The sequence below is a fragment of the Fringilla coelebs genome (assembly GCF_963513975.1).
Source record: "Fringilla coelebs genome assembly, chromosome: 3".
NCBI classification, from domain to species: domain Eukaryota; kingdom Metazoa; phylum Chordata; class Aves; order Passeriformes; family Fringillidae; genus Fringilla; species Fringilla coelebs.
In genome coordinates, this window is record NC_140030.1 from 69,817,579 (window position 1) to 69,845,318 (window position 27,740).

The 27,740-nt window shown below is 38.2% G+C and overlaps 1 protein-coding gene across 4 annotated transcripts in view; it reads right to left on the reverse strand.

Annotated features, from left to right (window-relative positions):
- MTR (5-methyltetrahydrofolate-homocysteine methyltransferase) overlaps positions 1-27,740 on the reverse strand; it is a 51,215-nt gene that overhangs the window by 8,663 nt on the left and 14,812 nt on the right. For 2 of the 4 annotated variants that reach the window (XM_084202818.1, XM_084202819.1), the window contains exons 8-27: positions 26,731-26,825; positions 22,947-23,047; positions 22,533-22,594; positions 21,747-21,814; positions 20,451-20,527; positions 19,225-19,337; positions 17,680-17,820; positions 16,853-17,038; positions 16,080-16,259; positions 14,960-15,076; positions 14,721-14,861; positions 12,169-12,258; positions 11,368-11,520; positions 10,748-10,855; positions 7,905-8,005; positions 5,824-5,891; positions 4,869-4,989; positions 1,797-1,878; positions 936-1,034; positions 87-162 (exon numbers count right to left, since the gene is read on the reverse strand). In XM_084202818.1, the coding sequence (XP_084058944.1) occupies positions 87-162; positions 936-1,034; positions 1,797-1,878; positions 4,869-4,989; positions 5,824-5,891; positions 7,905-8,005; positions 10,748-10,855; positions 11,368-11,520; positions 12,169-12,258; positions 14,721-14,861; positions 14,960-15,076; positions 16,080-16,259; positions 16,853-17,038; positions 17,680-17,820; positions 19,225-19,337; positions 20,451-20,527; positions 21,747-21,814; positions 22,533-22,594; positions 22,947-23,047; positions 26,731-26,825 (2,179 nt within the window). Of the gene's footprint in view, positions 1-86; positions 163-935; positions 1,035-1,796; positions 1,879-4,868; positions 4,990-5,823; positions 5,892-7,904; positions 8,006-10,747; positions 10,856-11,367; positions 11,521-12,168; positions 12,259-14,720; positions 14,862-14,959; positions 15,077-16,079; positions 16,260-16,852; positions 17,039-17,679; positions 17,821-19,224; positions 19,338-20,450; positions 20,528-21,746; positions 21,815-22,532; positions 22,595-22,946; positions 23,048-23,163; positions 23,350-26,730; positions 26,826-27,740 lie in introns of those variants that run through there. The other 2 variants (XM_084202820.1, XR_014616041.1) reach the window with 2 other exon arrangements.

The window sequence follows — 27,740 nt, forward strand, 5'->3', positions numbered from 1 at the left end:
AAAGCATATTTTAATTAAAAATATATCTAAAATCACACAAAATAAAATAAAGGCACAGCAATCACAAAGAACAATATATAGCTGACCTGGTATATGGCTTGATGACCAATCATTATGGAAACCTTTTCTTCTAGCTTGCTGTAGAGACAAGTATCTTCTTTCCTATATAGATATAAAGGTTAATTTCAGAACACCACCTTTCAGACACAAACTGTAACTACAGACTTCATGGTAGAGTTTTACTCAAAATGCTCTTCAGATAATTTCAGTCTCAACAACTCTGAGTTCCCATGAGTAAAGTAAGATTACATCACAAGCAGATCATTATTTTTGCCTGTATAATGCTAATGAAACTGGCCTACAAGATTTCTGGTTCCTCTCAACTACACCAGAAGTTCTTTTATTACTTCACAGTACACTAAAATACAAGCAGAGAAAGATATTCTCCTACTGCTCAGATCACTCACCTAAACAAGACCAAGACATTAAGAAAGTACGGTGGTTTAAAATTCTGACTAGAGTGTAGCTCAATACCAGCAAAAGCTACCAGTACCATCTTCACTACCCCACCTGTATCTCCACATATCCTGCTACTGCTCCAAGAGAGCACTGGTCTCCCACAGGTTGGTTAAGATGACATGACTGCCAGCTCCATGGAGGTCCAAGATACCACTGATTAGCCACTGAGGACAACCAAGAATTTACCAAGCATGTGTTAAGAGTCACGCAGCAAAGTCTTATAGGCTAGAAAATTTGATTTCATAAGCACTTCTGGAAGTTTTCAACCCATTTTACTGCAAGTTTTAAATCAAAACAAATATATCTGAAGGTCTTCACAAGGAACTGAACAGTAAGAGTAACAGCAAGTTATTCATAATAATTGAACAGCAAGTGCCAACCACTTCAAAAAAGAAGATAATCAATTACATTTGTACCTTGAGAGACTCATAGTGTTCTTGTCTAATTTCTTCATATTCCTCTAATATTTCTTCAAAGAAATCATCCTTCATACTGTCATCTAAGAGCTGGGAGCACTGAAAAGAACAGGAAGGAAAAAGCACTAAGTACCTAGTGTAACACACTATGGTAAAGACAGAGTATAAATTTAAGACTAGGTAACCTGTCTTTTGGACTCTTGGCAACACTAAACTAAGCCTTATCTTTAATCTGCAACCTACATTCAAACTACTCAAACTAGCCATGTTTAGACTACAATTATTACTGAGATCTCTGCCCTACTACACAGGTATCATTAGCAGAGCCAAGTCCAAGTCTGGAAAGACCTGAGAGAAGAATACTCCAGAACTTCAGAGACTGAATAGTCACAGAAGCAACACACAGCTTGGCCTACTCTTTAACATCATGTATTTGCCAGCTAAGACCACCCATTTCTCTGAAAGAACCCATCCCAGAAAACTCCAGCCACGTTTCTCAGTACAAATGTTGCTATCTACCTAACGTCAGAAATATATCCAAATTAGCCAGAATAGCAGTGCACATAGAGCTCTATCAGTCATCACTACAAAACTACAGTAAAGGACTCAGTGAATGTCCCCCTCACTAGAGTAAGGGACATTTAAATGAAAGTCCCCAGTGACAATAACTGTCACAAGCCAAGGGAGAACCACGTGGCAGCACAAAACAACTGAAACAAGTGTAATTTAGAAACTTGTCTCTGATGTGCCACTTTTAATTTTCTGCCACAACACTAAGCCTTAGAGGAAAGGATGAAAGTGACAACAGAACAACAGGGCACATATCTTTGCATGGACAAGAAACTATAACTTAGAACTTACAACCACAACACTCTTGGATGCATCCAGGACATGAACTACAGGTGCACTATATCGTGGGGCAATTTTAACAGCTGTGTGTGTTCTTCAATGAAAAAGAGAAAGAGTGAGCATTTCACAACTAAAGCAAAAAAGCCAACAAAACAAAAAATCAACGAACCAAACAAAAAAACCCACAAAACAAAACAAAAAACACCCAAGCAACCCATCAACAAAAAAAGCAGACAAAATCCCCTGTGAAATAAATCCTGACTTAATGCATAGACCAGAACTTCAAAAGAAAAAATTCTGTCATCCATCTGCTATCCATGAATCATTAAACATAAGATATTTAACAACAGGTATATAAACACTTTCCTTCAAAGAGTATCAGAACACTTCATAAGTAATGCGCCAACTCACATTCCCTCAGTGTCTTACCAGCTGAATGAAAATCAGCAACTCATTAGTTTTGAGTGTCAGAAATCAGTAAGAATATTCCAAACTAACCCTACCAAGAACTAGTAATTTCTTTAATCCTTTTTGCTCATCTTACATTTTGTCCTCCCGCATGTTAATTTTTGGGTCTTGGAATTAGCATTAGCCTACTTCGGGGATGGTTATCCCACTTCTCAAAATCAGAGGCATAAGTCCTCTACACACCTGAAGAATGAATTCTGCCAGTGGTCAATAAATATTACAAACTTGCACCTTGAAGATGCAGTGAACTCTGCATTGTAACTACAGGTGCAATGAGGACAGACCCTCCTCTTCACAGTCTGTCAAATTATCAGACTATTTGCTGAAGCCACAAAATATAGACTCTAATAGATCTACTACAATATGCGTTGCTCTGATAAAGAAAGCAACACTGCTAACAGTTTCTAGTGGTGCAAGAAAGAGCTCTGCTCAGTCCTACCAATACTTTGCAAGCAAGTAGGAACAAAGATCTTATAGGCCTTGTAATTTGCTTTCTTATATACTAAGGTCAAACAACATATCTGAAATGAAACTTGAATCAGAGCCCAGGAAGCAATCTTCCTTAACAAAGGTAAAATCCCCCTTTTCTTCAGGTTCTGTCAAATATTTAAAGCACTTGGACATGGAGGTTTACTCATGACTGTGCAACACAGCTGTGTAAACAACTGTCCAGCATCCCCTGAATCTGCTTCTAGGAGATGCATTTTTGATCTTGGCAGCTCTGTTTTTACAAAAAGGTATCTCGTCTGTTTTGATAGGAACAGACAGAGGAAACAAAAGAATACATGGTCCTAAAATGGCACTGTATCAACCATTACATGCTAACTTTTGGGGTTTTTTTAAAGTAAATTTTATGGCAATGAGAATGTCACCATTATTTCTCAGCACCTGAATTTACCAGAGTAGCATAATATGAATGAAAAAATCATCGTTACTGTAAATTATGAAGAAACTCTTATGGTGTAGATTCTGGACACTAAATCCAGCCTCCCTCCCTCTCTCTTTCAAACTAACCTCACTATACACTTTTCCAAGCACTCATGATCTCCTTATTCCAAGTAACAATGCCTATTTATTACAGTGAAAAAATGCAGATGGTTCTTTATTAGCAACCTCTGACATATACACAATCTTAAAGAATGCACATGGGAGGTTAAATTGAAGACTAGCAAAGTAACATTAAATATACATTAAGAATCCAGTCTTCCATAAAGAGTACCTTTACTGCACATATATTTTATAGACACTGCATTGTATCTGGGCATATGTGCAAGTATATATTTATATATAATTCCCATGAATAAAATCAATTTTTGTACTCAAAAAAGTATACATATATTCTTTAGTAATTTCCATATTCAAGGATAAAACTAATGCAACTTCCCTGTTAAACGACATTCCTCTCTGTGAATAAATTCTGCAGAATTGTTTGATGCTGGTTATTTGACATCAATTACTAGGCCACAATGCCCTGGGTGAAAAAACTGAGAACTGAAAAGGCTCTCCTAAGACCTGCACTCAGAATAAGTCTTCCCCTCAACTCCCCACATTTTTTTTGGTGGCTTTTTATTTGGGTTTTTGTTTTGTTTTGTTTTTGTAAGAAAAAATCCTCCACGTTTGCTCTCAGTATCAAAGCAGTAGGAAGTGGCTCATATGGAAAAGGAGAAAAGGGACACAGTGAACCTTGCATTATCCATGCAGGAACAATAAAGGCAGGTAGTGATCCTACTCTCACTGTCTGTCAAATTATGAGATGATTTGCTAAAGCAAAAAATACAGAATACAGTATGTGCTGCTCTGATAAAGAAAGCAACACAGCTCACAGCTTTTAGTTAGACAAAAAATGACCTCTACAGTCTTCTGAGCTGTCACCTCCTCAAGTATATTGTACACAAATCAGTCAGCAAAGCGTGACCACGGCTGTTATACATGCCCAGAACACATCTGCAGTAATGCTAATACTAGGTGTCACTGAGCTGTCAACATGGTCTTCAGGAAATCACAGCAGCTGTATTATTGCATTTGAACAGATCTGAGAGAAAAACATTTTAACAGCTCAGTCTATCAAAATCAACATGATAAGTACTTCACAGCAAGCAGCAGGGCTTTATCCTCTACCAGCCTGCCTGAGCAGCACTGGGGCTCAAAACAGTCATCACCACATTTAACAGTGATCCAGAAAAATAACAGTGATCCAGTAACTTCCTTAAAGATAACAGCTCCCTGATGTCAACTATTTCTAGTCTCAAAATCCCACATTTTTAAAATGCTGTCGTGAATCAAAATAGATCATTCAACCCCTTAGAAGAACAGGACTATATTTATTTGCATATGAGCAAAAAGTTTTAGAGAAAACACAGTACTTCCACATATAAGATGTACTTGCAAAAATTAAACATTTAAGACGTCCATTATTTGTTATGTACTAACTGGATTTTACCTCAATAATCTAGGACTTCTGAAACAAGAAATAACAATGTTAGGCTGAATACATATCAGTATGTGTGTTGCAGGAAAATGAGAGAAAGGGGGAAAGAAATGGCTATAAAGTTTCTTTTTCTCTAGTTAACACTGTTTGCATACAAGCTGCCCATCTTCCCAACTGAGATATCTTACTTAGAAGTAGTTGCTCCTCCAATGAGCAAAGGAATCTTTATTGCCAATCTCTCCATTTCCTTGGCGACAAAAATCATCTCATCCAAAGATGGGGTGATGAGACCAGACAGGCCAATTATATCTATTGCAAATTTACAAACACACATGCACAAAACTTTAGCCAATCCATTCTAGAAAGACAAAGAAATTACTACAGAAAAGTTTATTTCATACATCAGATAGCTTCATTCATCAGATAGAAAATAATGAGATGAAAAGCAGGATAGTCACTAGTCTAAAAGGGATGTTTGACCCAATTAGAAAGTGAAAGCTTTCCAAGAATGACAGCAATTCCAAATCCCCAGTTTAAGGTATTTCTCAGTCTTCAGTTGCTGAACACCTACTGCTCTAGTTTCAGCAATATATAAACAGCACTTTTGATTAGCAAGCTCCAAGTCTCAGAAGTTCGGCACTGAAGAGAGAAATAAGACAAAATAATTATAAGTTCTGGTCTTAGAAACAGCAAGTGCTTTCAGACTTCACCACCTATGTTTCACACCATTCATCTTTTCCAAGATGCAGTAGACTGTTCTAAAGCAACTGCAAGTTGTTTCAGGAAGTTCATTATTTATTAGAACAATTCATTCCTGATTTCACACTCACTGATCTGGCAGGCCAAATGCCAAGTTCTAAAAGAAGTTACTTAGACCTTTTCAAGGCTCCATTTATCCATCTGCAAAAGAATATTACACCATCTCTCTCAGAGTTGTCCTTCTGATACAGGGTTTCAGTTCCTCAGGCTAAGTTTCACAGAAGTGCCAAATGCTAAATAATTAACATGGTTAAAGCAGAAGTTCTGATTTCTCTGAAGATAATCTGATCAAATCATAGACAGTATAGGAATACAATAAGCAGCAATAAAAAATGTGATTTAAAAATCAAACAATTCAGAAGTACTAATGAAGTCTCTCTATACCTGCTTTGTTCTCAACAGCAGCTCTTAATATCTTATCACAGGGAGTCATGACTCCTAAATCAATAACTCTGTGGAAAGAAAGGAAATGACACAAGATCCTTTAAATAGCAAATCAAATTTCTGTTACAGGGCAAATACATTCCCTCTTGCTGTAAACAACTGACCTAAAAATTGAAATTAAGATTGAGATTTTTGTTTCTTTCTCTTAAGACAATTGGGAAATAGGAAATTGGGGAATCTTTATAAAGGAAATATCTCTGGGTCTGGTAAAATTTTTAGTAAGAGTTCCAGATGGCATAACAGTTAAGAAAATTCAAGTGTAAGAGGAGCTTTTTCTTTAAAATAAATTTTTGTGGTTGTACTAAGTCTGGCTGAGATGAGTTAATTTTCTTCACAGCAGCTGGTATGGTGCTGTGTTTTAGATCTGAGGCCAAAACAATTCTGCAAATTAAAGTTTAACTATTGATGAGCAATGCTTTCACAGCATCAAGGCCTCTTCTGCTTCTTACTTTAGCCCCCAAGAAACAGACTGTGAGTCGACACAGTTAGGCAGATGATCCAAACTAACCAAAGAAATATTCCATGGCACATGAAGTCATGCTCAGCAATAAAAAGGGAGAGTAAGTGGCATAGCAGGGGTTAGCCATATTTTGCTCAGGAACTGGCTAGGCACCCGTCTGTCCATAGGAGGTGATAAGGGGATTGCCTTTGCATCCCTTGTTTTTTTCTCTCTTCTTCCACTTCACCTTCAGTTATTACTTTTCTCCACCCACCATTTTTCTTGCTTTCTTTCTCCACCCACAATTTTTCTTGCTTTCTTTTTTCCTTTCCTCTTTTCCCATCTCACTGAGATTGGCTGGGTGAAAGTGAATGAATGGCTGTGTGATGCTGTGGTAGGTCTCCACCTACCAGGCTACCCACAGCAGTAGCATTTCTGGAGGCATCTGGATAATACAAAAATGTTTTGTGGACATCGTATCTTACATCAGGAATATAAGATGATTTACACCAAGCCTGTTTGCCTTATTAAAGCATACATTTTATGAAACAGGACACTGAACTTCCCTTTTTAGCATTTTATTCCTATTAACCCTAGCAATTGCCAAGGTTTTTATTTCTTCAAGTAAGCCACCCCAGCCTGCAGATTTCACTCAGCCTCACTCATATTCATGGTCACAGAGAACACTATGGCTTCCTTTCAATAAGTCTAAATAAAGCTCAAGAAAGCCTGAATCCGATCAACAGAATTTCAAGAGCAAATTCAATGGAATATATTGCGTATATGCAGCACTGCTAATGACTTCAACACTTTGTGTTTTGAAATAAAGGGATAATTTTGGCTCTTTCCAGAGCAAATGACAACCCAAAGTCAAAACGAAAGGAATGAACAGTAAGACAGAGTTCCAAAACCAATTCAACTTTGCACAATGTCTGACAGACCCTTGAAAAGAACACTGATGGGAACATGACCATTCATTCCAACACTGTTGCCAAGCCTTCTGCACATATACAGGCCATGAAAGACTTGACTTTTCTTGAAGTTCTAACTTTTGAAGTTTAGAACCAGAATGAGAATCTCATCTCTTATTTAAGAAAACATGCCTCAGCAAGTTTTTAAAACCTCATAGTTAACAAACAACGTGAAAAACACACTACAAGATTCATTTGAATCTTACAAGACTATTTTTTTCCAACACAGCCCATATATGGTATTGCCTACTGCAACTGTCATATCTGATTTCTTCAGACATTATAAAAACATCACAGTTATTATATTTAACTGATATAAAACAAACACAAAAATTGATGTTCTTGTCTATATTCCAATTGATGTTAACTGCAGAATCACCTCAGGTGTCAATTTATTAGGAAAAACAGTATTCAAGGAGGATGCAATACTCCCTCTTGCCTCCCCATTTAGTAGCAGCTGCTACGATCTGTGTTCCCAATCACAACCTGGGGAACAGAGGACAATTCCCAAGAGATGCCCAGTTCTGTTATCACCACAGCTGCAACTACAGAGAGGTACTAATTATTGACCCTTCTACCATTGTGTTCTCAGCTACCTGATGTATCTTTACCTGAAGTTGTTGCAGCCCAGAACAACTCCCACAATGTTCTTGCCGATATCATGCACATCTCCCTTCACAGTTGCTAATACTATCGTACCCTGGTAAGGATCCTGGAAGTTGAAGTAGCAAGAGTTAAAATACCCAGAAGCCTTGGTATGTTTGAACACATCCTTCAACAGTGCAATCCTAATCCATGACCCAGACTTCTATTATAGTACTGCAAAGTGTAGTACAGATAATATAGTAAGTATTAAAAACCATCTTAAAAGATCCAGACAATAGAAAGTTGCACATGAATTATTCTTTTAAAATGCATGGATGTTATTCAAAAATCTGTGTTTGAAAAAACAAAACAGCACATAAAACCATTTCAGATCTGGACAGCATTTTTTGCAGTGCAGTAACTGAACTCCTAAGGTACTTGTGCTCCAAATATACACCTTACCAATAAAGAGATCAAATATTTAGAACAAAAGGGTATGAATACTTATAATTACACGTCTGTTTGTGCATCAAGATCAATCTTTTGATGCAATGCTGAGAAAAAGGGATATTAACAAACTTAGAAGAGAAATTAGAGGAATTAGAAAGAGCAGAAGAGGCTCATTTTTATGCAACACAAATAACAACGGAGTTTTCAGTGCAGTGATCAGGCTACTTGAGAATACCAAAGCTGAACAAACAGGCTGAAGAAGGATCAGCTTGAAGAAAGGAAGCTGTTCTGTCACAAGCAGGTCCTAGGCTAGACAGCATTCAGCCTGACAAAGGGTGCTACCTGCAGCACAACACGGGAACTTCCCACAGCAGTTCTCCACCAGGACACAGGACTTGGCAATACCTTTTCAGTTGTATAATCACTGCTGTCATTTGGAACAGCTCCAGGCTATAGCATATACAGTAGTATGTCTGAGTTGCTGCAGCATCAGATGCCAGTAAGCAACTACATAAATTGCACAGAATTTAAATATTTTTCCAGACACTATCTCATCTCCTTCGCACGTGGCAGAACTGGATGACTGAATCCTTCTATGAAGCATGTTATATTTCTGGACATATAGAGCAGCTCTCAACTTCATGAACCTACATTGCTTTTGTAGTTGCAATATTATGGGTTAAAAAATCTTGATATATTACCAAGAATGACATTAGTATTTTCCTGTGGTTCTAACACATTTGCTGAATAAAATCCCTGGATCTCCACCAATTTTGCTGTTTACTAAAATGTAGTATCTCCCCAATGCTTCTGTTTTACAGAAGGCCAGAGAAATGAGGAAGCAAAATGGAGGTCTGTAAGTCAGCCATCTCAGTAAATCAACAGACAATTTTGCAGCTGAAAATATACTGCTGGGGAACAGGGAAAAAGATTAATCAAGGACTGGGAGAAGAACAAAACATGCTGGCCCACATTAGGTATCACACCTAATCATACCTAATAATTACTGATTATTTCATTAGTGATTGATACAAAAGAAAAAAAAATTGGATTTGCACACAAGAAGGAAAATCTTTGCTGGATAGCAAACAACATGGGCAACAGCACATACCACTTTAAATAAACCCTATTTAAGGCACACTTATTTCAACTGTCTTAAGCAAGGAGGTCCTCAAGTTCTGGGCATACATCCAAAGGCCTTCATTTTTTTTTTTTCACATCTTTGATAGAGATCCACAGCCACAGCTATTTATCCTCAAATGTAACTATCAACGCTTTGCATTTCCTGGCAGTCTGTGACTAAAACTGTCCTGGAGGGAACAGTGGCCTGGGTAACATCAGACAGATCAGTTACCAGAGTCTGCAAATCTTTTTCCTTCAAGCCAATGTGCTTTGGAAATAGATGCAGCTGTTTTATCTCTTTCATTGATTCTCTATATAGTGGCATGTCTTTTTAAGAGGAGGGAACTACATCCCTTGCCCAGCAGAAGGTAAAGGAGGCAGGATGAAAGAAGGCCTGCCTTTTTCTCCTGCTCTCCTCAGCCACACAGAACATCTAACTCACTCTCTTAGAGTGTTTGCTACCTTTTTTAGAACGTCTCAAATTCCACTTGACTTCTTTCTAGCCAGAGAATTAAGTGCCAGAGGGTTCACAGAAGATCCTAATCCACTGCTCATAGCATCAATGGGGTAGATTTTAAACAACTTCAAACAGGATCAGAACAAAACAGAGGGTGTGAAATACCAGCACTGTTGTCTGAATTAAAAGCGAACAGCATATGCTGGAGAGAGATGATGAAGTGAAAGGTGATTTGTGACAGATTAACTTGAGATACAAGAGAGAAGACACCTTCATATCTGGAAAGAGCATGGGAGAAGAGACAAGGCATTTCCCTTCTTTCATGAAGATCAATCAGATTTAATTATCAGGCTATTTTTCTTTCCAAATTATTTGCTGTATTTGTTACATTTGTGCTGGACAATCACACAACAGATGCACAGCAAATACACTGTAAGAAGATTTCAAGCAAAAGATTAGAAACAATTAAAAATTTTAAAGGAGAATTAGAGAGTTCACCCAGGGCAGAAGTATTAGAAGAAAACAGAAAAAACTGATATAAAGTTAGAATAAATAACACCAAAATTAAATGCCTGTAAAAACACAAGAAATGAGCTACATTGGCATAAAGGGCCTACAGAGGCTCACTGGCATAGCTCACAAAACTTTGTGAGCTTAGGCACACACCACGCAGAGTTCCACAAAATCATGAATTTCAAACCTAATTTTAATTTTGACTGAGATTGTCAGTCTCCATGTGACTGCATCAACTCTCCAGCATAATAAATATAAATAGCAACAAATAATTCTTATATTTGTCATAGCACCCTGTGAAAGATAGCACAAAGGATTGTATCTTGCCTCTTCTTCTGTGCTGCCTTGTTTGGCTCTCCTTTCCTCTCTTTCTTTTTCCATATAGGGAATAAGGTGGCCAACTGCTTTCTTCATAACTCGAGCAGACTTTATCACCTGCACAGGTAAAGGTGGGGGCAGAATAAACAATAAAGACAAGGTATAGGAATAAACTCAGTTTTCTTCTAGCCTTCTCATTCAGGCAATAAACAAAACTTCATTTGCAGCCACAGGTGGCAGTTTTCAGATCACTCTGTGGCCGCAGGCTGATGGCCTTACTGGGCTAAGGCTCTACAAAAAACACTTTTTTCCACAGTGCAGCTTCCCAGACCAATCACAATAGAACTGAAACTGCAGACAGACCCAGACTTAGAAGGTGCTAAACACAGCAAATTTTATTTGGGCTTTTACTCTCTTGCACTTTTTCATGGGCTAAGACTTAAAACTGCATTTCAAATAAAGCAAAAATACTCAGAACAGAAACAAAATCATACACAAAGAAAGTCGAGTTTCAAAGTAAAGTAAGAAAATGGCTGCTTCTCAGCAGTACCTGAATTTTTGCAATTCCTACATTTTTCAATACTAGTTTTTGTAAAGTAGGAAAATATATGACATTATTTTCTCATTACCTGAGGCAGAAACATCTTTCCAGCACCAAAAAGATCACCAACAATTTTCATGCCGTTCATCAAAGGCCCTTCAATTACATTTAGAGGTCTAGGATATTTTTCTTGGTTTAATCTTGCTTCTTCTGTATCTGCAATGACATACTTCTCAATGCCCTGAGGGAAAAAAAAAAGAGAGAAGCTTTTATCTTGCAAGAAATACAACTTTTATTTAGTTGCCTTCTCCCCAGAAAAACCCCACAATGAGAGTACAAATAGACACTGTAGATACTGATAGTCTTTAAAAATACCTCAAATGTGTATTGAAAATAGTCTTTCTTCCTTCGGTTCAAAGGAACCAAAACACTGCAGGTCTCTTAGGCAGATAAAGTTACTCACAGCATTTCCCAAGAATTAACAGATTTGTTCATTTTTCTTAACTATGTCATCAGAAAAACCCAACACTCAAAGGCTGCTTCCTCAGTCCAGGTGCCACTCAGTGCAGTACTACTGAAGGACCAAAAACAGCCCTAGGAAGTAAAAGGAGTGTGTTCCAAAGCAAAAGCAGTATGTTTCTACCAACACTAGTGGAATAAAATATTAAGGGTCAAAGACTTCAACTACTGAAACTTAAAGACACACCTCTACAGTTTCCTCTGTTATTGAAATTAAAACAGTTGCCTTTATTATTATTGTTGTTAATTAATAGCTTGTGAAAAAAATGGTAGCTGAAGAACTTTTAAAGGCAAATATGTCCCTTAAGGTCTGATCTGAGCTCACAGCTCTGAGTGCTGATGGCTAGGACAGTTTTCCACACAAATTCACCTTGATGAGAGCATATTCCAGCCTTTCCTCCACAGAGCCTTTACGCCACTCATCAGTCTGTACAACTTTTTTTCCTCCTTGGGCATGGTTCTGAAAAGAAAAGACATCCATAGGAGCTTGCATGCATAAGAGGTACAATTATGGACTTCACATTCAGAAAAACGAGGATATTTCCAAGTAGTGACTCATAAAATAATTTCAGACCATTCAAAAGGTTTATATACATGCAAATCATGTTGCAAACACCTGTGATGTAATACATGTACCCAGGGTGTCTACATCCCAATAGGTATACACCTCAATGAAAATCTAAACAAAATAATTTTTTATAAAAAGAGAGAGCAGTTTGACAAATTTTATGCTCATAAAAATGATGACATGACTAATCCTAAGGGATTTACTTCTGGGAACATATTTTAAATTGATTCCTGGCCCACACATTACATTTAATTTTAAAATTCTAATTAATTTGGCACTAACTCAGTTTCTGCCGGAATAGGTTATGTTATTCCATATCACAGACGTGTTTTCAATCAGTCAGCCTACAAAACTACTATTTGTCACACACATAGACTGCCCCAAATTACCACATATCCTCTTTGTCTCACACTCATACTCCCCTTGGCTGTGAACACAGAGGCCAAAAGGGCTTCATAATGCAAGAAACTTCACAAGCACCCACCCCAGGAAGGCTTGTAGAAGAGCACCTTATACAACACACTTCAGGCAAGTAATTTCTTTTCCTTACTCAGTTATTAGACATAATCTGACATCTCTCGGGCCTTATGAACTTCCTACACTTTTGAGAACTCATCGGCAAGTTTTTTAAGATAAAGCCATGGAAACAAGACCTCACTCATGGGAACAGAAAACAGAACAGCTTTCATTCATGTTTACACAAATATTAGCTAACTTCACAGCTTCTTGTTTCCTAATCTTATTCCCCTCATATGTCTAGATTGTAAAAGGGAATGAAGGAAGGAATAAAATGTTGCCGGGAGACAACATAGAGTTATATGAATTCTCAGTTATATTAAAAACCTGACTGGACATGTCCTTGAGTAACCTGATCTTGGCTGGCCCCTGATTTGAGTAGGGGGTTTGTAGTAGATGATCTCCAGAAGTCTCTATCCACCTCAGGATTCACCTTATGTGATTCACTGAAACGATACCAAGCGCTCTTCAACCTCTGGCCAAAAAGTTTAACAAGGGAACCACTCCAGCCTAAAACTAACCCAGGACACTAAGGTGGACATGCAGGAGCAAAAGTGTTCAAAAATGTCTGCAGTTACATACATCATAAAAAACTATTTTTATTTTCAAACTTCAAATGAAGACTGATTCCCTAAATCTGCAAGGATAAAGTTCCTCTTTTTTGCAACTAGACTATTTCACTCCCTCAATAAAACTACCACCACAAATAAAAGCAGATTTTCCAACAATGGCTTCCCAGACTCACAGACCTAGGACTCAACATCCACTTTAATTTTTACTTTTAAAGCTCCATTTAAATTCACATTCAGCCTTCTGCAGAAACACTTGCTCAAGTAATCCCTTTCTAATTCTGCCTTTATTTTTCTTCCTCTTTTTGCAATCTTGAATAGCCAGTGGTGCAACTCAGCTTAAACAGACAAGATCACTCCCAGGTGAATTGCTTGGACACCAAGAACACCATCGGGAATAGCCCAAGCACAAGGGATAGAGTCTTCCTGTAGTGGTTTTTAACATGTTGCCACTGTTACTATAAAGCATGCACCACCACAGGGCAAAATACAAACCAAATAAAGCTCTGCAGAGAAACACTGCCTCCAGGAGCTATAAAACAGGCATGCAAGTCTTCTTGTGCATTCAAATCTAACAGCCACCTAACCCAGAGAGATTTTTGCTGCATCTCCCATTCAGAACAGAATTTCACCAGTTACCTTACAGACAACTGTAAGCTTTGTCCTTTATCACCACCATCATTAAAACATCTCAAAACCACTAAATACCTGATCCTCAACCTTGACACGTTACACGAACTGGAAGTCTATGCAGAGCCACAAATGACAAGCAACTATTTCACTTTTTTTATATACTCCAAGAAAATCACTACCACCAGAGAGAGAGGTTTACTTAATCTCCCACAATGCACTTGTCATTTAAGTTTCAGCACCAAGATCAGCTTGCTTATGAGTTGGCCTTTTTTTCTGGTTTTTGTTGGTTTGTGAGCATTTTCTTTTGGGGGAAAGTTTGGTTGGGATTTTTGGTTCTTATTTTTTGAGGATTTGTTTTTTTCCTTTAGAGAATACCTATGCAGCTTGGTCTCCTAAAGCATATGAAGAGCTCTGGCACAGGCTCTTCCTTGGCATGAAACTGGAGAGGTTTGATCTATCACAGATTACTCATTTTATTCTGCGTTAATAACAGAACCACCTGTAGTATCATCAGTAAATTCTTACAGTTATACTGACACATGCAGTTTTATAGGCTGTTTTACCTATCACCTGCAGGGAGGTGGTGAGGCTCAGGTGCTAAGCTAACTACTGTTCAAAGCTAAAACTGGAAGTTACCTGAGCATAATGTAAAAGTTTCTCTGTCGCATCAGGATCTTTGTTCCAGATTAGATTCTCACACAGCTGTAGCAATTCCTTGTGGATATCATCATACACAGGCAGATTCCCAGCATTCACAATTCCCATGTCCATGCCATACTGGAAAAAACCATACAGAATCCTCCAGACAAGGCTGTCAGACATAGCACTGCACATCTGCCAAGTGCAAATGTACAGAAGCCAAAAGCACATCATACCTTAATCGCGTGGTAAAGGAACACTCCATGCATTGCTTCTCGAATGGCATCCATTCCTCGAAAGGAGAAGGACAGATTGGAAAGACCTCCACTTATCCTGGCTCCTGGCAGTGTTTCCTATAGGAATTGCACACAGATTTTTAGAAAAGCACTTTCCAAAAAGGAAATGTAAGTAAAGCATTCAGTTCATAAAACAGTTGGCCACTGAGCTCAGTGCATTGGCTATGTACTCTTTCACTTTTCCCTGTTCCAGATCCTTCCAGTTATTCAAATTCATAAAAATCAATTCAAATCTGCAGGAAAATTTACAAGTGAAGGAAAGATCCAGCAGCTTCTGTGGTTTCCATTGTCACAGGTGCTATTCTGAACACATCAGTTCTCCCACTGCAGCATTCCATATTTTCTCCATGCAAACCTACTTTTGGTTCTTTCCTGTCCCCACTCCTCTGGAAACAGGAGCAGCCAGTCTGCCAGCTTGCATGTCTCAGGAGCAGCTGCAGCTGAGCAGCCAAACTCAAGGGTGCAGCTCTACTTCCAGAAGCCCTGTGGTGACAAAGCAGCCTGTGGGGTGTTCACCCCCACACAGCTACTGACAGAGCATCTCCACATCAGGTGTCTTGTGAAACACAATGGTGTGGTCTCCTTAGCTGCATGCAGGTGACATTCCTCACTGCTATACTTCTTTCCAAATATTTTGGCCACATAAAAAGTCAGGTTGCCAAACAAATGTCTTCCACAAAAAAAGGAATTTTACTGAAAAAAAGCACTTTTCACACACCTTCAAAGAAAGGACTTCAAAGAAGTCCTTTTAGTTTGCACATAAATGTGATCATTACCTCATTCAATTAAGGCAGTATATTTACAGTACCAAAAATGGACTGAAATATATTTATAGAACTATCTGAAGTTGTTCTGCTGGAATTACAGCAATATTGGGGAATGTCTGGACTTCAGAAGAGTAGTCCTCCTCACTAGGCTAAAATGTGTAACATTTTTCAGCAGTGTTTTGTCGTTGTTGTTGTTTGAAGGGGGGGTGGCGGTTTTCTTCTGTTTTACAAGGGTTTAGGGTTTTAAGTCGTCTCAGCAATATACTTCAAGTTAAAATAACCTTACAACTCACTTTTATGGTTTTAGTAGCATTGATAAAATTTATGGCATAAAGGTTATGTTCTTCCATTCCAGTTCCTATGGTCAAAATATTAGGATCAAATATTATATCATTTGGATTGAAGTGCACTTTTTCCACAAGGAGATGGTAAGCTCTGGAACAGACTGCAATCTTGGTTTCTGTTTCTGTTGCCTAGTGAAGAAAAAGAATTCTGACATGAAACTTATAGACCACACAAAAAATAAACTCTCCAGAAATCATTTACAGGTCCAATGACTCAAGACTGAGAATGTGAACATCACAAATATTAGAAAAGGGTTATACATAAGAATATTGCATTTAAAATATCACCACCCTTATACCTGGAGTTTTCACTCAGCTTATAAAAAGCAATCCCACTGCCAAATGTTTCATCATTCTATGCAAAGCTTAATATGTGATTTTCGACATAACTAAATTAATTCACAAAGATTTCACTCTCATGAGAAACAGTTTCTGAACTAAAAGTATCTTTTATGAAGGAGCAGTTCAGCACATCTGAATAGCAAGACACTCTACTGAACTAACAGAGCTCCACCTAGATCAGTACACAGATTCTTCAAACATTTGAGCAGCATAAGAAATACTTAAAAATCAAGGACAAAACTATGGTAATAACTGCTAAGGTTATACAGAACTTCTCTAAATCAACTCTGTCAATGAAACAAAACAACTTTGTATTGAAAAAGAGGAAGAAAGCCTTACACTTCAGAAGAAAAACACCTCTCCTTTAAAGTGACACTCACCTGCCCCACTTCATCAAAAGCCATAACAACCACAGCTGCTCCATACAATTTAATTTTCCTCGCTTTCTCCAGAAAATCTTCCTCACCTTCCTTCAGACTGATGCTGTTTACAATGCATTTCCCTTGGCAACATTTCAAACCTGCTTCAATCACTGAAAAATTTGAGGAGTCTATGCATAATGGCACCTGTAAATAATAGAGAAGTAAGCCAGCGAACACAGAAGTTATGAATTACAGTTCTATGTGCTGTTTGTCCATTTGGACATAAAAATGCACACAACATTAATCAGCATTTATGAATAAATGTTTCCACATGATATTCAGAGATTCACTTTGCTTTAAATGCAAAACTCACAGCAAATTTATTTCAAGAGCTTCCATGGCAGCTCCAGCATATATAATATAGAGATCTCTACTTCTCTTTGTAATATCTTGTGTTTCTGATTTAGATACTCATTTTTAGAGAAAGCACATTGCAGAACTAATTTTTTTTACGCCATTCAATATCCATAGCAACTTTAAGGTTTGTGGAAAGAAATACCATTACGCACTGCTAACATACACATTATGGCTTTATAACTGCTCCAGAATGAACCTGCATTCACCTTTTCTAGCCAGTGAAAAGGACTGGCATATATTTATGTGAGAATAGACAGAAAAGCCTCTGTTTCACCCAAAGGCCTTCCCTATTACAGCGTCACTTCCTCTTGGCGGACAACTACATCTGCCTAAGCACAGAAACTGGTTTTTAAATGAAACAGTATCAACATCTCCTGCATGCAATGTACAAGTCAGTAACATGTTCTTTATGGTGACTCAATTACAACCTTGGCAATATCAGGTTCCGAAGAAATCAAGTTACAAAATCTGGTCATTGCAGTGGGGCCATCCAACATCCCATCATCCATATTTATGTCAAGAATCTGGGCCCCCATCTCAACTTGCAATTTGGCTACACTCAGGGCTTCCTAAAGAAGAAAGTCAAAAACCAAAACAACATTGAGAAGAAAAAAATCCTGGTTATTCTCCGGACAACATTTCATTTCTCCAAACTAAGTATGCAGTTAAAAATTTAAAAATTTGTAAGACATCCTATAAGAAAATAAGGAAATGGTATGTAATGTACAACAATACAAAAAAAGTTGCTGATATGGAACAACCTATAATTAATTTTTTTACAGAACATGACATCAGAGACCTGATGTGCTGGTAGCATCACCAACTGTAGAAAGTTGGTGCTTAATTGAATATTTTAAGATAATATGCTTAATTGAATAATTTAAGATTTGCATGGTAACAATAACTTGTGACTGCACAAGATGACAGGAAAATACAGTCTCTGTGATGGTATGAAATAAGGGCCTTGCATTACAAGCTCTGGTGTTTTGTAACAGGATACTTAATTTTTAAAGGCTGTTCAACATTTTTGCAAGCTGCAGAATAATCACAAGTGCTAAGAAGGAAAACTAAAGCTTTTCCCCCAGCCTACATAAATATCTGAACACCCATGTCTGTTCCCTTTCTCTTTTCTGTCATTCTGCAGAGTCCCTAACAACCTGTGTTTAATGGTCTCTTCATTTAATAGGCCTAACCTGCTTCATGACCTCTATGAGCCTGAGTCAGACTTCCAAAAATACCAACTAAGGCTTTCATTTTGATTTGACGTAACATCAGAGTATACTCTGAAAAAGTCTCAACTCTCAAGAAAAGTCACTCTGCTATTTGTTTCAATGTTACAGCATCAATTCACACCAGTAAAGAATGAGTCTTCCAGCCTCTTCATTTCTACCCTGCAGTAGTTTCAAGTAAGCAATTACCCTCCAAGCATTTTTGTCTGTACCAATGCCATGTAGCATGTTGGAATCAGAGATCAAAGTAGGTAACAATTAGATGTAATCCTAATGCTGAGCAGAACTGAGGAAGTGAGGAAGGGGAGACAGAGTGAGAGCTGCACATTGTCAAAATTTATCCCAAGTCAGATGTACCTCATAACTCGAAAGAGGGGATTACACCCACCTTCTTTACCCTCTTCTCTGTAAACCAATCCCTAGATGCAGCACAGACCAGGACATTTTCTAAACCATTACCAACTGTATAACTAAATTAAAAATTAAAAGTTTCCTGTAACACTTGTCAAAAAAACCCCAAAAGTCCTTGTAAAGCCCTTCTCACAAAGTTATTAGTAGCTGGCAAGCAGAGAAACAAAGAACAGTGAAAAAATAAATCCTCCACATTTTCTTACTCTTGTAACTGGTGTAAAATAGTGCTTTGTGCCAGCAAAACGAACAGTAATAGTGTAATGGAGCAATAGAAAATCAGAGCATCAGCTATAAAGATTATTGTTCACAGGAGATTATTGTTAGTATGTATACTTCATAGTTGCCTGCCATGATGAGTTTAGCAAACTTCCGTGATCCTGCAACATTGCAACGTTCACCAATATTAACGAAGTTGGTGTATGGCCCAATCCTGAATGGCTCCAGACCTTAAAAAGATATTTTTGAACGTATTTGTTAAAACAGAAAAGAAAAAATTGCGTAAGAAAGACAAAATCTCTTTTCTGAACTGTAAAATAAAGGTCTCTCTCTCATAGTGATTTCTCAGTACATCAGTGCTCTAATGAGTAACTAGCAAAGCAATGCAATGAAACAGCTGCCAATATGTACACCAAATCTTTCTGCTCTTCCTCAATGACAGTCAATAATTTACCTGACCCACAAAAAATAACAACCAACTTTTCCAATACAGAAGTTAAGCTATGATTCTTTGGACATCTGTGTGTATGTCCTCTCAACTTTCAACTATTTTACCTCATGCATGACACCCTGAGAGAAGCAACAGCCCACTGAATTGACTGACCAACAAGGGCAGCCTATAACCACATACCCTAGTTCAGAGAAACAAGGCCAGTTGGGGCCTTGGGTAGCAGGCAATGCAGAGGCAAAAAAAACTCTACAGCAGAACTAAATAAGCTAAGGCATGACATCACAGGCCAACCATGATATATTTTATTTATGCTAAACTGATTTGACCTGAGGTTAAAATGCCAGACTGAAAAGATGGTACTGTTTTATTCAGATACATGGCTCAAAGGCTTAAAAGAATGCCTAAAGGGTGGAACATACAGATCTAGACTTTGTTAAAACAAAACATGTTCTAGACCTGGATATACTGATGGAACACAGTCCCAGCATGACTGAATCAGCATCTGAGGTGAGACAGACAGCACTCACACAGCTGGTGTACAAGGATCTCATCCCAGCTCTGCCAATAACTGCAGCCAAATTACCTGGTCTCTCTGTGTTTGACCCTCCCTGTTGTAAAGTGAAGACAAAGATACTCATTCACCATTACAACACATCTGAGACTTGCAGAGTAAATATGCTGACTTGATAATGTTATACAAGATGGCAGCAAAAATGGTCTACTATTCCTTTAGGCAAAACAGCAAGACTTAGATGTGTTTACACATCCATAAGCTTGCTGGAGTCAGGGAGAACCAGACATTCACAGCATTGTTCTGATCAGCAGAAAACAGCCAATAAATTTATAAAGGAAACTTGCATTAGTTATGACACTAAACTATTACACACTTTACCTGACAGCAGCATGTATCCTTGAGAGAGAGAAGGTGGAACACGAGGCTTACAGAATTTCACAGCTTCGGCAATTTTTCTGAGTTACAGAAATAACAAAGTTTTCAATTAAAATTAAATTACTCCAGACAAGACTCAAACAGCACATATACTAGACATATAGCTACATTTCCAATTTAGCCCTGTAGAGACAAGACTAATTACATACACTTTGTGAGGCCAAAGGCAAAAACATCCACCCAGAAGATTCTAACATAGCTATTTGCAGGAAATATACAATGCTGAAGGTTTTTAAAGTACAGAATGAGATACAATGGGACACCTGAAGGATTTCAGAATCAGTGCTCAACCACACTGACTCTTACCATATTCATGACTTGCTGAGCTGAGCAACTGCTGATGACTGAAATACCAAAACCAACCAACCAAAAAAAAAAAAAGCCCACAAAACCCCAAGCAAACAAAACAAACGAAAAACAAGTCCAAACAAACAAAACCAAACAAAATTCCACAAAACAACAAAAACCCAAACAAACAATCACCCTTCACAAAAAAACCCAAAAAAAACAAAAAAAAAAAAACAAAAACAAAAAACCCAAGGGACAAACATTGCTCTGTACTGAGATAAATTTCTCAGATAACAGAATGACTCACGCTGTTCACATTCATTTTCTCTTCACACTGGTCAGGACTGACAAGGCTGTTCTCTGCATGTTTCCATGTCACCTCTTGCCAGTTTACATCAGGGTAAAAATTAATCACAATAGCCCTTTCTTTTTCGAGTTTAAGTGAAAAAAGGAGGCTTTCCCACTGACCTACTTGCAGTGACAAAGACATCAAATGCTCCTTCTGACTAGCCAGGACCAGCACCATCTGCACAGTATTCCTAGAACTTCTGTTTAGGAATTTCCCCAACAAACACACACACACATCCCTCCCTTCCATCTACCATCAAAGGAAACCGTAAGTTTCACCTTGTGGCTAAGATTGCCAAAAAAAGAGAAAGAAGATACAGCACAATAAAGGAGAGAATGAGAAATCTGTTCATCAATAGAGAGGGAGAAGTAATTCCAGAACAATTTTAGATGACAAAACCAAAGAGGTTTAATCCTTGTCTGAACCACACCTCAACTCATTCTTCATTATATGAACAGGTTGTTCCCAATTCATATATTGCTGCTATTGGCATCCAAGTGATCCACCTCTTCAGGAAACTCTAAGACAAGCCATGGAATATTGTGCCACAGAAGCAGCACGTAAATTTACTTTGCAGTCCAGAGCTGTAGCAGATGAAGTACCTGATATGTGCTGGTGTGGTACCACAGCAACCTCCAACTATGTTGACCAAACCATCCAAAGCAAAATTCTGTAAAAGGAAGGAACATTTTGTTCAGAGTTATTAAAGCTATGTTATATATACATTTATTTATTCATTTTTCTCCATAAGTGAAGCAATTCAGGGAGCTCAGAAGAAAAACACTAAATTAAAAAACAATTTGCACTATATTGTCTCTTTAGGACTTGTTTTGAGATTGGATTCCCAAGGTTAACCAGCAATTTCAAGGGGCAATTTCAAGAGACTACATTTGAAACTGGCCTATTTTATACTGCGTTACTTCTGACACACTGCAGCTTTAGACACACAGTTTTGTCTTGCACAGATCCAGTGGCATGGGGAAGGACACTCTGCACTGGAATACCCCCAACATCAGCAGTTCCTGTACACACAGTTCTGTAAAATTGTGCCAAGCTCATAAACACCACTCAGCTTTTTGAACAATTCCCAAATAGAACAGTAAGAACGCAGGAGTGCAATGAGTAACATGCACAGATCAAGCTGCAGGAAACCTTAGCTTAGTACATAAAAGTAATTAAGGTTTTCAGTTTCCTAAGTATTTTTCCTAGTGTGATTCTTCAAATCACTATAATTGAGCAAATTGTCTATAAACAATCCAAATGACACACATAGCTATCTGAAGGAAAAAATCCATCCCCAATATTGTAACAAGTATGCACAGGACACAAGCAGAGTTCTTGCCTACTAGTACATCAGATGTGACATAATCAGAAGTAGTATTTTATACCTTTATATGCTTGGCAGTCACTTCTGGAGTTTCATCATAACCACCAAAAGTATTGGGAAGACCTTAAAACATAATTTTTTTTTTAGTATTACAATTTGTTTAAAGTCCAAAACGACAGAACTAAATTCCATAAAAGGCACATTTAAAACAGCTACAATTGTATGAGGACTAAAATGCCTCATCACCCTTGCACTCACTACTCAGCAGATTATTAATTTTGCAAGAAAGCATTCTGGATTTCTTGTCACAGAACTAACAATTACTTTCAGCAGTTTAAAATATTCTTACTTTCTTTTTAACAGCAAAATCAATCATCTTTTTAAAGCTACTTCAACGCTATTATTGCTAAGGAGATGGAACAGGTTAGCTACATTTCATGTGCCTGGAAGCATAGGAACATGGGCACCAACACACCTGCGTTGGGGTAACAGATGATGTAGGCGGTTGTACATTTTCCAATTGTTTCAATGAATGGACGCATTTCAACTGCCCCTAAAGCACAATTTAAGCCAATACTGGAAAATAAATTTTCAAAAATTATGTTGAAGTAAAAACACCTTTTACACACAGAACAGATAAATGTTAGTGCTGGCAACTGCTAACTCCCACAATCATCTAAAACAAAACCAACCTGATCTCCACTTTCTTTAATCATCATCATCAATACAGCATGACTGTGCAAAAGGAGAACCCTCAGATGGAAGAAAAGCACAAGAGGGGAGGGGGCTGGGCTGAATTGAACTGGGAACAATAAATCAAGATTTCATTTCAAAATCCAGCAGGAAAGTGGCAGCATTTTGACAGCAACTGCAGCAACATGACGACATTTTCTAGGTAAGAGAGAGAACAAGTGGAATGAGAATGGCAGATGGGAAAGGAGTCCTGTGCTACAGAAAAAAGTATGAAAAAAGGTTTAAAAGGCAAGACCTGCTTCAAGCTGCTAACTCATAATTTCCTTTACAAATTATACATAAATTCTGTCAACTTTGGAAGAGAGCAACGTGTCCCCCAAGAAGCCTCATGGCAGCACTAAGCTTGAGCAACTGAATCTGCTACATCTTACTAATCAAGACAGCACTACAGCAGAAAAATTTTCCCATGAATAAGTTTCTAAACAATTTTACCAGTATATGAGATATAATCATATTTTCTTTCATTCACTGACAGATACATAAATGAGACTTGCACTCAAAATATCTCCATTTGTATTAAATACAGAAATTTCTCTTGCAGAAAGTATCTAAGATATCTTTTACATGTTTCCTGATCTTTCTGCACCTTTCTTGAAACCCTCTTGTGAGCACTGAAGAACTCAGAAGATGGTCATAGCATTTTTTATGTCTTCCTCTTCCAGCAGCTCTTTCTCCTTTCCTGGAATAACAGTCTCAGGGAGGATGCACGCTAACCCACTGAAACAGGGATGCATAACTGCCACATCTCCCAACTGACTGAGCTCCACAGGCAGCCGAGCTAATTAAGTGCCTGTATGCCACTTAGTTTCACAGAGGGCAAAAGCAGAAAAGCCCTGCACAAGACTGGGAGCATAAAATGGTTTTTGACTTTTCTCCTGTTCCCAAGGAGTAGGCAGGGCATTAGTAACTGCATAAGTAGTAGCACTTGCAGTCAGATTTACTTGTTGAACAGAATGAAAAATTGTTGAAATCTGAGGGGCTCACAGCAACATCCAAACCAAGGATCTTGAATATCACAGTCACAGATCAAGATCAAATAACACACAAACCCCTTCTCCCAATGACTTAGGGATGAGACAGTAAGGGTTTGGTGGTTTTTTTGGTTTGGTGTTTGAGGGGGGAGGGTATATGTTTTTTTAAACAGCAACTTCTACCTTCAAAGTGCTTTCTCTAATACATCTTATACTAGCCAGAAAATTTTGAAAATAACCTTTTTTTTTCCCATTTCAAGATTTGATGCTTACTTATTGTTAAATCCATCCTACAGATTCCCTGGATACAAACAGCAAAACCAAGGAGTGCAGAATTCATTACAGCAATGAGGTTCTGGAATTAATTTCTAAGTATGGGCCCCCCCACATTTAAGATTTTTCAAAGCAATGCAAGTCTAGAACAGTTAGCAAGACTGCCCTTATCAAATGCAGCGTATTTCCTACTCTTAAGTCACTCAATTTACTAGCTTCCAGCTCATACTCCCCACACTCCAAACTGAATTATTACCCATTACAGGAGTTGCTGACTAGTATATTCATGTGCATGACAAAATCCAAGCATTACTTGTCTCAGAACTATACCAAAGACATGCACATCCATTCAGAAACAAAAAGTAGCTTCTGTGGCCAGTATCATCTCCTCACAGCACTCAACACCATGCAAGAAAACATTTGAGAAAAAAGCAAACTGTTAATCATGCCATAAAAGCAAGCAGCCTTTAGCCAAATAGCTGATATTCTGTCACTGCTACCCTAGTGTAATAACCATCACACACCCATCTTAAACATCACCTCCCCCTCTTGCTCATTTTTTCCACAACAATCATACATAAACTCCTGCTAAAGATAAGGCTGCAGAACACCCTTGGGACCAGAAACAAATCCACATTATGGCACAAAACTCAGTGTATGTCTTCTTAATGCTGCCACATTAGAAACAACCATAGAATCTGAAACAACACATCTGAGCATCTTTCATGGCAAGCAGCTTGACGCATATCTTTCAGCACTTATTAAGTACAGCTCATGAGTTTCTCAGCTACCACTTCCCTCATCCAGACACAAAGCACACACTTTTAAGGGTGGAGTCCAAACCAAACTGATTTAAGGATGACACATCACCCTAATCAGGGCATACACAACCCAAACAGAAACACATGAACACTTAAAATACGATTCCTAGGATCCTACCATTAATCAGCTTTTTCATAACCCTAAAGCCACTCTGCACCAATTTGGCCACAGAAATAACATTAAACGCAATCTGTTCCAACCACTAAAACCCTTCTGCTACAGTGCTGTATAGTAGCCTTTTCACAAACGAGAAACGGCCCTAAACATTGAGATCCATAAGACAGCTTTTATGAAATTTGCTTTAATAAATTCTTGATTTCTGCTCCAGTGCCCTTCTCTCTTCTTCAGAAGCAAGAAAGTTAGAGCAAAATTATCTGAGACAGACTCATGCCAAATATGGATCACGAGGCCGTGATGCTGAGAGAAGAAGTCAACTACCACCCTGTTCCAAGAGGGTCCATATGTTACTTCTGGAACACCGTCTGGTCTGGGAAAGTGGAGCCTCAAGGGCAGTCAGAAAACTGTGAATGCAGTCTTCTGCTTCTGCATCACTGAGATGACAGATTGCATGATTTAGCTGAAATTTTGTTGTAAAAACAAACAATGGCTCATCATAATGTGCATGGTGTGCACTACTAACAGTGAACTAAGCGCCTTCAATTACAATATTCTAAGAAAAAAACATCTATTTCTGGTGTAAGCTTTTGTGTGAAGAGAACCAACCTGAGAGTGAAAAAAGGCAAAGAGGGAAGTGAAGACAAGGAGGTAGAACAGGGTAAAGAAATATAGAAGAGTAGAAAACCAGGGGAAGGTATTAAAATGAACATGCAAAACCTTGCACAATGACCAAATCTGACACATAAACCATTTGCACAGATCTTAACCTCATATTCATCTGAACTTTTCTGCCTGGAGAGAAATGAATTAAAGTAAATGGAGGCATCAGGAGATCTCAAAAAAAAAAAAAAAAAAACACGCACATCCTTGACAAAATCACTCAGGGTACATTATTCTAAGAGTTCAGTAAAAAGAATACTGCAATAGTATTTTATGGTTTGCTCTTTCAAGACACCCTACAACACTCTCAGATGGCACTGCTTCCCTCTAAGAGAGACAAGTCCTGCCTGTACCAGGGACTGGCTCCTTGCACAGCCGAAGACAGTAGGAGATGGCAAACTACAGTTTCAGATTTTGACCTACTTGAGATTTCAGTGTAAACACAAAGCCTCAGATTATTTAAAGCAATGAATTAAAAATTCAGCTTGCTTTGGAAACATAATTTCTGTTGAGGGAATGATAAAAAAACACATTAGCAATGCACATGATTACGTATGATTACAATTTGTACAGCTTCCATTTAGCTGCAAGCAAGGGTTAAAATAGAGAAGAATTCCAAACTACAACTAATTAACTAAGAGAATGAACAATACATTTCCTTACCAAAGTGGCTTACTGTGGGAAACACTAATGACAAATGCCTCTCCTGTCTGGCCAGAGAGGGTACGCCCACTCTTATCCACAATAGTTCCAGAAACCTAAATATCAATTGAACACAGAGAAAGAAGAATTAAATGCACAACAGAATAGAAAATTAAAATGGATGAACTGCTATTATTCAAAGTAGAGAGACCTGTGCTCCACTCAAAGTGATGAGGCACAACTCAAACAGAAAAATCAAACCGTTTTCACCATATAAATGTTTAAATATTTTTCCAGGAGAAAGAAGACTGGTTAAAGGTTTTTGTCTTTCCCTCTCTCCCCTCTCTGAGTCAAGGGGTTAAGTTAGAAATGTAGTTAGCAAAGATCATATACTGTGATTAGAGCTTAACAAGAAAATCAGTCGATACCAGGTGGGGATAACTGAAACAAGGTTGGGAATGACAGGTGATATATGAAGTATTGTAAGAGTACATAAGCCATAAATACCACTGACTTCTGAGAGGAGGTTTGGACTGCGACAAGCAAATCAAGGAGCCCTGCCAACTTGACACAGGTGAAGAGTTTACCATGAGGAAGATGTCTTACTTCCTCCCCAGAAGCCCACCGACCCAATTAAAGAGGACAACTGCAGACCCATAATGGATATTCAGCTGATCATAATACGAAGCGGGCAGGTAACGATTATGTATTATGCGTCCTTAGAAACCACTCCGATATGTAAAACCTTTTCTGTATGAATAGAGAGCAGGAGCCTCCAACTCCTCACACATGTCTTTGGAAAAGATTCCACATACTTCCGGAGCTGTAATAAATACCCTTCTTTTCAACTTTAACTAGTTGGGAGAGTTGCTCTGACCATGCTTCACCTCCTCAGGGGGGAAGAGAAAAGGAAAGGGAAAGGGAAAAATCTACTCTGAACCATCCAGCAGCCAGGTAGCATGAGTACCATAGTAACATTCTGATGGCAGCCTCTGAACCAATCCACAGGGGTTTTTTGTTTAGGCAGCCCT